This window comes from Salvelinus alpinus, chromosome 31 (assembly GCF_045679555.1).
Source record: "Salvelinus alpinus chromosome 31, SLU_Salpinus.1, whole genome shotgun sequence".
NCBI lineage: Eukaryota > Metazoa > Chordata > Actinopteri > Salmoniformes > Salmonidae > Salvelinus > Salvelinus alpinus.
The window spans coordinates 4,756,206-4,768,221 of record NC_092116.1 but is presented as its reverse complement, the minus strand read 5'-3'; the positions used below and the strand labels follow the sequence as shown (position 1 = coordinate 4,768,221).

Below are 12,016 nucleotides of genomic sequence, written 5' to 3'. Positions count from 1 at the left end.
GTGTGTGTGCATTTCATCCTGGGGTGTGTGTGACGGCAGCTGCTGGCCGGCGTTAGCGCCATAGCGTCACGGCTATGTTTGTGTTCCCCGCCGTGGATTAGCACAACTCCGTGAATAGTGAGACCACATCCCAGCCAATCACATATTCATAGGAAAATTCCATTTCTTCCACCACCGCGCTGGGATGATTTGGCCAGACACAGGGGTCTATCTCATCCAGCAAATTGTGTCTCGAATGGAAAAGCCGACAGAGAAAGTATTTTACACAATGGGCCGAGAGTGCGAAAGAAAATAGTCGGGGAGCTGGAAAAAAATAGTTAATATGAGATTTTCTAATAGTAAAGTATGGCGTCTCGGGGAAGCCAATTCCACTTGTTATATACTTGCCCATTGTAAGAGGAAGCTCATTCTGACTGTCTATTCTTATAGATGCTGACAACAGTACAGTGTAGTGCAGCAATCGCCTTGCAATATCCCCCTTTTCCTCTCCTCCTCCCCAGGCATTTGAAATAGATATATTTTCCAGGAGAGGTTACCCCCCCCCCCCCCCCCCCACACACACATCTGTCATTGGAAGCCACAGCCCCTCCTTCCACCCCATCTTCAGATAAGACCGTCTGCCAGACAGATAAGTAATCGTCATGACAATAATGGATAAAGCAACGTGAGACACCTTGTGCAGATGCCGGAGCACTAGTTGGAGCCACTCAACATCTCACACTGACGGAAGATAATAATAATAAGATAATATAATTTAAAAAACACATAGTGCTTAGCTCATTTTTCTCCCCCCATTTCTCCCCCAAGTGGTGCTGCCATATGCATGGTGTTTAAGGTTTTTTTCTTTATGGAGGATTTTCCTCTAACAAGGCAGGGTCAGGGGTCACCGGGAACAGAGCCTTGTGGGAGTTCAGACGAGGGTCTTTCTGCTCCCCGAGGGGAAGCTCTGCCCCAGGTATGCTACAGTTCGGGTTTTGATGACGGGCGTAAAATGAGACAAGACCGATGGGATACCCATGGCTTCCCAGAGAGAGAAAAAAAGAGAAACAGAGAGAGAGGGGGGAGGGCCCCAAGATATCGAAAAATTCCCAGAGAGAGAGAAGAAAAAAAGATTGAAGGGAGGGAGATCCTAGATACAAGACTGTAGAGATATCCTGAGATTCCAGAGGGGGGAGAGAAACAGAGAGGAGAAACAGGCAGATATAATCCCTCTGTATGTGTGAAGATATGTGTGAAAATATTTCATATATAGCTAATGGCCTTTCCGTAAAAAACGGATCCTCTCCACTATCCACTATCTCTGTCTGCATCATCAGGAATCAGCTATGATTAGTTACAATTGAGAAAACTGCACTCACTGCACCTGTGTTACCAATTCTGTGGTGACAGTGCAGCCAAATGTTTGATTAACTTAAGATGCAGTCTAATAGAATGTCCGACCAAGACAAACATGCCATAGTTAAGTGAATAGAGAAACATGCAGAGACTCTGCGTTCAATCACCATGACGAGTGACATAACGAACTCGGTCCATGCTTTAACTGGTATGTGTGATCTCCCTCTTCCATTCAGTGCGTGCCAAAGTTGGCCCAAATGCCCGAGAGTGGACTTTCTCCATTCTCTCCACACTCACACATCCCGTGCCCCCCCACCTAAAGATGCAGTGGGCATCCTCTCTCCTCCACCCTCCACCCGCCACCAACCAGACATTCAAACGGATGTTACTTCCCCTTCTCCCTTGTTTCGTCCCCTTCCCCCGCTTTGTAGCGACTACACTGTGAGGAGTGTTAATGAGAATGAGGTCATAGGGACTCGGACGACCATTGTGACGGGTTTGGAGGAGACACAAGAAGCACCCCCCCCCGTGTGGCCAAAACAGAACACAAGGCAGTGGGGTAGAGGGAGAACAGCTGGCTGCAGAATGCGGGGGGCTTCTGGGGATTCTCCTTGGCAACCGTGTTGGCGGCCATGTTGAAGACCGGGTCCTGTAAGGGGATTTACTTGGGGCCTGTGACAGGGGGAGGGGGGGGGGGGGATGGGCAAAACACAGGCAATACACCTACACATTACACACAAACTCGTATTCACACACACTCACTCAAAGTACTATAAAACCCTACTGTCACAGCCCCCATACTCAAACATATAGACATCTGCTATCAAACCGTCATATAAAAGTACACACTACACTCTAATTCATACAACAGCAATCTTCACATACAGACCAGAGCAGCGGAGTGTGTGTGAGCGTATGTGTGTGCCTGTGTATGTGTGTGTGTGGCAGATGGGGGCGGAGGTTTATAAGGAAAAGGGGGAATGCTTTTACAGGCCTGTAACACACCAGATGGAATGTCCTCTTTCCATGGGCCAATGGAATGGGAAAAACACACGCTGACACACACACACTTACACACACACACACACGCTCTCGCTGTCTTTTTATATAACTGTCACAGAGGGCCAAGGTGTTACATTCCATGACTGGATGGATACGGTTTGGATAATCTAGTGTCTAGCGTGTATTTACCATAATGCTTGTACTCCCATGTATGACAGAGGCCTTAGACTTAAGATGAACAAAGAAAGAGTGACAATGGCTCCACCATATTCCCAGATCATGCGAATTAAAATGGACATCATTCAAAAGCAGCTTTTGCTTCCTTGACTGAAACCACCGTTGAAAGTCTTTGTTGGTTATGTCTGTCGGCTTGGCGATGTCGTGCGGAAAGATAAATGATCATGAAAAAAGGGGAGTGCACAAAGGAAAACCAGTTGGGCCTGCTTGGATACAGACAAATAGAAAATCGAGCAAACACTCCCCAAGGCCTGCCTCTCCTAGCGCGGTTCACCTCAGTCCCAGCACACTGTGACAATCAATTGGGTTTTCCCAGCGCAGCCAACGCGCGCCGGACAATGCATTTGCATACAAACAGCCTGCCCAAATATACACAGGGGAAGGTAGGGAGAGATGGACAGGGAGAGGAGGGTGTGTTTGAGTCCCCACAAAGAATAGTAAACAAACAAAAATTTGACAAACTGGGGACATTTTGTTCGTCCCCACGAGGTCAAATGCTATTTCTAGGGGGTTTAGGGTTAAGGTTAGAATTAGTGTTAGAGTTAGAACTACGTTAAGGGTTAGGGTTAGGAGCTAGGGTTTGTTTTAGGGTTAGGAGCTAGGGTAATGTTTAGGGTTAGGGTTAAGGTTAGGTTTTTGGGTTATGGTTAGGTTTTTGGGTTATGGTTAGGGTAAGTGTAAGAGTACAGGTCAGGTTAGGGTTAGGTTTGGGGTTGTGTGTGTGTGTGTGTGTGTGTGTGTGCGTGTGTGCGTGCGAACGCGTGCTAGCCTAGATAGTACATTCCTGCGAGTGTGTACACTTGTGTATTCCTGTGTGCTTTTTTGCTTGTCTCTCCCCTGATGCTGACAGCTTTGGATTGAACGTGGAGAATCTCATTAACTGTGTGATGCTCTGCCTCTCTGTTTACCCCCGCATTATTCCGAGGAGAGACCCACTTCTCTCCCTCACCTCCTCTCCCGTCCCGCGCTCCCTTGGAAAAACAAAGTTTCAATTGCAATAGCAAACAGTCCAGAGGAGGTTCAGGGATCAAATCACTCTCTACTCATCCCTGGGCCGTCGCGGACAGGACACTTTGATGGATTTGCATTGCTAAAGTTGCACCACGGCAACACCTGGGAAATGGACGGACCACAAGATCATAAACAACCTGGACAGGATGGTAGGGGGAATTTGAGATAACAAGCCGCTGACTGTCATGTAGTGATATTGGAGAGTCTAAACGAGGTGCTATAGGTAGATATGGGCTATTTCGACCTCATGACTGCTAGGCAAGACAGAGCAGTTCAAATAGGGCTCACTGAAAATCATAAATGATGCATATTGGAATCTATAGGTGCTGCTGATGTGAAGGTCATGATATTATTTATCATTTCAATGTATGCACTGCAAAACCCTATAATGGAAACCTATCATGGTTCACCTTACGGTAGGCTATGTAATATTTCACAGTGACAGTCTGGTTATAACTAAAAGCATGGCATGGATTTCCTTGGATGCTGTGCAGAACGTCTGGATTTAGCTACAGCCGATGTTTTGACAAGCCAGCGTTCAAAGCAATAATTCAATTTGTTGCCGCTCTCCATTTTTCTTGTCGTCTCCCATGTCTTCATCTAATCACGCAGGCAACAGTTAGCGGGAAGGGGAGAGAAATGAATGTAATAACTAACACTATGGAAGCCCACCAAAGAACGTGGCGGCATTGTCGTGTTGTGAGATCATCGGCCTTGTCTTTTTCATGTAAAACAGGGATCTATTTTTGACAAGCGTGTTTGTCACACCGCCCAAGTAACATGAAGTTGAGATAAAAAAAAGTGCCCGCTGCGTCTCTCTCTCATTTTTTTTCATTCTTCTCTCTCCAGCCTCCCCTTCCTCCGGTACATGGGTGCGCTAATTGCTATCAATGTGAGTCACAAATGGTTCACCTTTTCCCGGGGAAAATGATTGCTGGCAAACGGCCGTTGGTCAACTCATGCATACTTTCCATCTGGGTGTGTGAGTGCTGGTTTGGCAAGGCAGCTGGGCACGTACATCACCGTAGGAGAACTTGGGAGGCAGAACCGCGTTTTAACCACTTTTTTGAGTTTTTCCTGAGTTAGGGTCTGGGCTCCTGGTCCTAGTTCGACTGCTGCCAAAAGAACCCATTAGGCCCAAGGGCAGGGCACAGAATATTTGGATAACTCAGACTGTTCCACCAATTGAGACTGACAAGTCCAATGTAAAAGGAAGGAGATGATAGGCCTAACAGTAGAAATAGTTTCTGTATAATATCGAAATAAACCAATAACAGGCGAGAAGATAGGCCTATATCAAATGGAGATTTCAATACTGACAAACGATCTGGTCAAGTGCAGGAGTGAGAAAGAGTGTGAAAAACGATGCAGTAACACCTGGTGAGACAGACAGGTAGAGTATAGAGTGCCTGGCCAGAATCCAATCTCCAATCTGTGGTGTTAGTGAGGAGCAGATGAGAGGGAGGGAACCCCGCTGAGCCACTAAGGGATCTATCTCACACTGCCGCTACATATCCCTTCCCCTCATATTACATTTCTCACTACTGTACTAAAGCAGCAGTAGGGCATCCACACACATCCACATGCATGCACGTATGCACACATGCGCGGACAGACAAATAAACACGCACGTGGCACGCACACACACACACACACACACACTCCAAATCCGAAGGCCTTTTCCATCGGTGAAAGAGTGCAGTTCTTGCAGCTGTATTATTAGCTGGAGTCAGAATGAAATATGCAGGTCTAGAAAGCGGCAAGAGGCACGAGCGCACTCTGAACGCTTCTCATGAACATCTCACATCCACTGGAAGACCCTTGCAGAATTTCAGCCCTGTTGCCAAGGCAACCCCAAGAACTTTCGCTTTCCAGTTTCCAAGAGAGGCGACACAAACAACAACTTGATGAGTAGGAAGTTAAACAAGTCCCCATATCCAGGATGAAACGAACCACGTCTAAGACGCGAGCACTCACTGTAAAGAACGTCAATCCAAGAAGGCAGGAAGTATGGAGGAGGAGGAAAGCGTGAGTGTCCATCGTGCCAAGGCCTGCCAAGTGGTTGTTTTTCCCGTTGCCGGGACACACACACATCCCTAGAATAGTTTATTTAAGTCTGAATAGTTTTCAGCTCCCCAAGATGGGCATGTGTTCATTTGTGAGACCGCCAAATAGAGAGAGAAAAAGGAAAGAAAAAGGGAGAGAGGAGAGCGAGAGAGAGAGAGAGAGAGGGGGGGGGGGTACTGCCTCGAGCTAGAACGATAGGGCAGAGCCCAGGATGGAAGGGAATAACAGGAAGGAGACAGAGAGAGAGCGAGAGAAAGAAAGAAATCACGAAAGAGTGGAATTTATCCACCTCATCAGTAGCAACAGAACCTGGATAACAACCACGTCACCCCAGGACTCTCCCTTATCTTATCGGCCCGCTGCTGCTGCCAGCCCGATCAGAACGATCTGGAAGGAAAACACATCTAAAACACAACCTAATTAGCTCTCATCTCTAATGCTAGCGCAGCATCCCGCCTAGCCTAGCCTGCCTGGGTGGTTCGCCATGGGGTTGACCTGGAAGCCTCACCCTGCTAAAGTAAAGTAGCCTTGGGTGTTATGTATAGATGGTCTGTGCCAAATAGTGTACCAACTCAAATAGTGTACCAACTCAAACAGTGTACCAAGCAAAATAGTGTACCAAGCCAAATTGTGAACCAACCCACAGTAATGAGACAATAACTTTGCGTCAGACTTTCTAAGTTGCATCATTCAGATCAAGCAATAGGTGACAGCATCAATTTAACAGTAAGTAGTTACTAGTTAATACATGCATTAAGTCTAAATGTATGTTATAATTATAAAACATTGCAGCCATTGCCTTATGCTGCCCTGTCATTGTTATTGTCAGACAATCAGTGACAGAAACATTGGGAGGGAGGGAGGGCACTCTAAGCCACGGGCCAGCAGGCATCTTTGGTGGCAGAACCAGTCATTCTGAACTCCCTGGCAAAGACCTTGTCTCCGTGTCTCCTGGGGGACCCATGATTCATGTCAACTGTACACGCACGCACACACACACACACACACACACACACACACACACACTAGATGAGGAGGACAGGGGCGAAGGGGTAAGGAGGTGAGGTCATCTTATGTCTCCTTAATGTCCTTTAGTCGGACACAGGGTCATAAACACAGACACCGTGGTAAACAACACTAGTACACACCGTCCGTAAAGGCCTTCCAACAGAAACAATGATAAGAGGAAGAGGAAGGTGATGACGATGGTGATGAAAAGTATCAAGATGATGAAGAAAGAGCACAAGGAGGCTAGGAGGATGGGCTCATTGGAATGGCTGGAATGGAACAAATGGAACAGCGTCAAACATGTGGTTTCAATATGTTTGATGTGTTTGATAGTGTTCCATTAATTCAATTGCAGCCATTACAATGAGCCCGTCCTCCTATAGCTCCTCCCATGAGCCTCCTCTGGTGTGCCTCCTTGTGGTCTTTCTTCATCATCTTGAAACTTTTCATCATCACCATTACCTTCCACACACAAACTCTTTTAACACAACAGTGCAAGTGTGTGCAGTCATCAGAAAAAAACAAGAAGCACACAGGGGTGTGTGCGTGAGTTTACATGTGTGCGCGTGTGTTTACCTGGGTCAAAAACTCACTCTTCAGGGCGGAGAGTGTGTGCTAATGATAGATGTTTCTCTCTCTCTCTCTCTCTCTCTCTCTCTCTCTCTCTCTCTCTCTCTCTCTCTCTCTCTCTCTCTCTCTCTCTCTCTCTCTCTCTCTCTCTCTCTCTCTCTCTCTCTCTCTAAAACTCTCACTTTGCAATCATCCATCATCCATCATCCAATCGCTCTATTGCTCTTTCTCGCTCTCCCTCATGTCTATCTCCTTCACAGAGTAGAGGCCCTGGATACTACAGAGCACTTGCTAAATGCTGAGCTTAACGCCATCGAAAGATGAATACAGAAATAGAGAGTACCCGACTTCTCAGAGCCCTGGAGCTAGTCAACAAAGCCCAGAAGAAAGGGGAGAGAGAGAGAAAGAGAGAGAGAGAGAGTGAGAGAGTGCATAGGGAAGCACAAAGAAGGCTCTTTCAACAGTGGAAGCAAACTCTCTGTTCGGAATGCTGGTATCAAGTTATGGGGCTTGGTGCGCGACCGCTCCCAGAATGTCTTCCGGAACTGACAACAAGGGGTTCTGGAATTAATTACCGTTCTTGGGGACATGTAAGGGAATGTTCCTCCGGCTCCGGTCGGACTGTGTGCGGTCCAAACACGACCAAGCCCTCATTACACCACATGTCAACCCGGACTCCCTGCTGAACAGAGACTTGTTGGTTCAACCGAGTGTCTGAACCCTGTCTCGTTAACTTAATGACAAGGGAAATGTGTGTGCGTGCGTGTGTGTGTGTGTGCGTGCGTGCGTGTGCGTGAGTTTGTGTGTGTGCGTCCGTGTGTCTTGAGCATCATTATGAAGAAAAGTGAATGTCTACATTACCATTATGACAATGTGCATGACCCTTCAGTACACTGGCAATGTTTGTCTAGATGTGTAATAAATATGTAATAATAGGGGGTAAAGGGCAATGTGACTTTGTGTACACACAATTAAAAGGTCAAATTGTAATTGGGCAGTCCCATAGAGTCTGACCTCCAGATGCACACCAGGCATGATGCATCTTGGGATACATTTATTGACAATGACAATTGTCTGTATCCTTTGTCTGGCCACAGCCACCTCTGAAAACCCTATAGACTGTATCAAACCAGACTGGCTGGCTGGGCTATGCATTATGTACATAGCTAATGCCACTTCCTGAAAGAGACTGATACTCGCCCTTCAGAGCGGTGTTAGAGAACTTGAGAGGCAGGGAAAGATGTAATGAATCCTATGGGTGTGGATGGGTGTGTGTGTGTGCTAAGATGGGCAAAATGGACAAAATACAATTACAAAATGTAGATACAAAATCAAAGTATCAAAATGTTTCAAAATAAACAACAAAATACTTGTATTTTGTAATGTATTTAATTAAAATACTCAATTTAATTAGTAGCCGGCCCTAACAGCAACAACATTCTCAGTAACGGTTACAATTTTTTTTTTTACTTGCTATGACTGTGATATGTTGTTGTTTAACTACCTTAGTTGAGCAAGTCACTCTGAATGAGCATGTCTGCTAAATGACCAAAATGTTTATGTATATGTAAAAATTAACACAACAAAATGAACTGCAAAGCACACTGTGTATTGTTTTGGGGCGGAGCTCATTAGAATAATACTCAGCATGCTGTGTATTTGTTCATTTTTACATTTACATTTATATTTAGTTCATTTAGTAGACACTTTTATCACACCATAGTGCTATCATTGTGCTATCAGACTTCTGCAGGGTGAAAGGGGGGACACAAAATGTGAACCGCTTAATTTTGTTTTATAGAAAAGTATTTTCTATAAATGACAAAATACTCAGAAGTAATTCAAATACGAATCTCAAATACTTCCCATCCCATGTGTGTGTGTGTGTGTGTGTGTGTGTGTGTGTGTGTGTGTGTGTGTGTGTGTGCGTGCGTGCGTGTATAAAATGCACATGTGCCAGCAGCATCTCCAGCAACCAATTCAAAGAAGACAGCACTCTCTCAACCTCCCCTCTAACCCTCCCCTCTCCCTTTCTTCCCTGCCTCACTCTGTCTTGCTCCACATTTCCATCTTGTTCAACCTCCCGAATCCGCCCTTTTCCATTTCTCTCTGTTCAAATGATGTTCCACCATCAGTGAAAGCCGCCCACCACTCTCTTTCTCTCTAAACAGGACATCCTCCTCCCACCACCTCCCTATCAAACACGGGCATCATCGATCTCCAACAGCGACAACGTATGTACACACACACACACAGAGAGAGAGAGAGAGAGAGAGAGAGAGAGAGAGAGAGAGAGAGAGAGAGAGAGAGAGAGAGAGAGAGAGAGAGAGAGAGAGAGAGAGAGAGAGAGAGAGAGAGCGAGAGCGAGAGCGAGAGCGAGAGAGAGAGAGAGAGAGAGAGATTTTCTCTCCTCTGAGTGGCACTTGATCAATCAAGGCTTCTCAGAGAAATAACAGCCCTCTTCTCGTCACCGTCATAAGTGAGTGAGCCGGGCACAGCACATGTGATTGTAATAAGAGCACAGAGGAGACACAAAGCAGAGGGCATAAGTGCTTTCATCAAGCCATATAATAATCACTTTAGAGACATAGAGACAGGTAGAGTGGATTTTTAAATGGGTTACTACACTAACAGAGAACACCCACCTTGGACTTTTCAATCTTATATTGGCTCGGAGCAAAAGACACAACATCTTCTACCCATGATTGCTCCATCATTTCCCCCTTAAGAAAGCATAGATTCAGAAGTGGCTGTATTCTTCAGGGATTCCAAATCATGACGCATCTGTAACTGTAACTAACAATAGCCCTTTATACACACAAATTCGGAGCTTTCCTCAAATCCATCCATACACATTTCTCAACTAGAGGGGGGGGGGGTTGAAATTCATTTTTTAATACCTATCAATCTGTGCTGGGGGGCGTAAATGTCAGACCTGGTGATATTGAATGGCAGCATTTGTCTTCTTTTATTAGCCTGCGTTATATACGGGGAGACCTCCTTATACAGTCGACCTTTCCGAAGTAGGACATTGCCAAGTGAATTTAGGATAACTCAAACACGTCCTCCTGGGCTGTCAGTGTACGTTTGACTGACTGACAGATTCACACTTGGCTCAGTATTGAATCACTGCATATTGAAGTCGAGACGTTCGTCGGGAGGAACACAAAACTCTGTGTTCTAGTCTACACGCTCAGTTTATTTTTTTATTTTTATAGATATCAATCAAATTCAATGCCAAGTCAAAATGTGATTTCAATCGTACAGGCCGAGCATGTTGCTGTTTGTGGCTTTACACTAACCGCTACCTAGTAGACGTCTATTTCAAGGCATGTTAGAGAGCAGTCTTGATTGTGTTTGCAGGAGTGGGCCATTTCTGTCTTGACAATAGCACCGTACTGAAGTGATGTCTCCGGTAGACACTGCGAGGTCCCGGATAGCTGACAATAGGCCTCGCAGTCACAAAGCCCCCTTTTATGTTGTTTACATTGGCCTGCTCTGACTTGACCTCGGCCTTGCGAAGCTCAAAATATACAGTTACACATGTCAATTCATTACATGTCAATTAAACTAGGTTATAAACCTCTAATTATGCGCCGTTCGTTGTTGGAACAAATGCCGTGAATAGACTGAAACATTCACGGTTGATAGGATACTAATACATATTATTTACACACTTTCGTATCATATATGACAATGTCAGGCAACGACACTAACCTAGTGGCACCGAGTGGGACAGAAAAATCAGCCTCCGGTGTGCGCGCCGTTCAAACAGGCTGTCATGATAATGTGCAGCGAAACAAAAGACAGGCGCATTTCTCCGCACCTAATCATGCCCTCTCTCTCACCAGTCCGAGCAGGACACACAATAGGAAAATAAGCTGTTGTAAACATATATGCCTATCCTTTTAGATGCGCACTCGAATAATTATTTTCTTCTACATAGATTCAATGCCATGCGCAATGCCATGACGGGAAATTATTTACGCATGTATAGCTACTGCATTGACAATAACTTGTGTCAATTGGCATGGGGTGTCTTGGTGACTGGTGGGTTGTGTAGGCTACAAGCAGGGAACCCGACATATCGCGACTGAGTGGAACCGGGACGGGACCGGTACTTACGCTGCTGTTCTCCCCAGTCCAGTGCACCATCGCCTGGTTGTGAGTAGCATCCCCCTTGAGCACGAACGAGCTGCTGAGCAGGGACACTTTCTCTTGGGATAGTGCTCTCCTGAAGCGCGGGGATTCCACGTCGCCCGCGTCCCCATCATTATCACCCAAGCCCGGACCGAACACTCCGTCAACCCCGTCTATGCCTACAGCGCCGCGGCTGTCAAGCATACGATCCCCGTCGCTCCGGTGTAAAACGCCGCTGTCACATAGCACGGGTCTCATCAATGACATCCAGGCGATAACCACCGCCAAGCACAGGTGCGCTGAAACGATTCCTTTCGGACGCAGAGATACCATGCTTCGCGCCATTAGGCCTATAGCGCTCATATCGCGGATACTGACAGAGACTGCGATGTGTGGAAGATAGATAGCTATACTGTCAGCGGAGAGAGAGGGAGGGAGGGAGGCTGGGAGAGAGGGAGTGGAACTGGAGCGAGGGCAGACACTGGTAACAACGTGGTCGTCTATGTGTGCCAACTCCAGGACGCGCGCCGTGCACATAGCGTGGGCGCCATCTGGTGACGCATCTCATACTGCAAAAACATTGCTGTTTCTACGAGACTAAATTATTTGACTTGATCACTTCCCACAAGATGATATAGGCCTACTA

General features: G+C 46.3%; 1 protein-coding gene across 6 annotated transcripts in view; it reads right to left on the bottom strand.

The window, feature by feature from the left end:
- Positions 1-11,792, bottom strand: part of LOC139561876 (VPS10 domain-containing receptor SorCS2-like) — a 336,538-nt gene extending 324,746 nt beyond the window's left edge. For 3 of the 6 annotated variants that reach the window (XM_071379248.1, XM_071379249.1, XM_071379251.1), the window contains exon 1: positions 11,356-11,791. In XM_071379248.1, the coding sequence (XP_071235349.1) occupies positions 11,356-11,733 (378 nt within the window). In that variant the 5' untranslated portion in view covers positions 11,734-11,791. Of the gene's footprint in view, positions 1-11,355 lie in introns of all 6 variants that reach the window. The other 3 variants (XM_071379253.1, XM_071379254.1, XM_071379250.1) reach the window with 2 other exon arrangements.
- Positions 11,793-12,016: the final 224 nt, after the last annotated feature.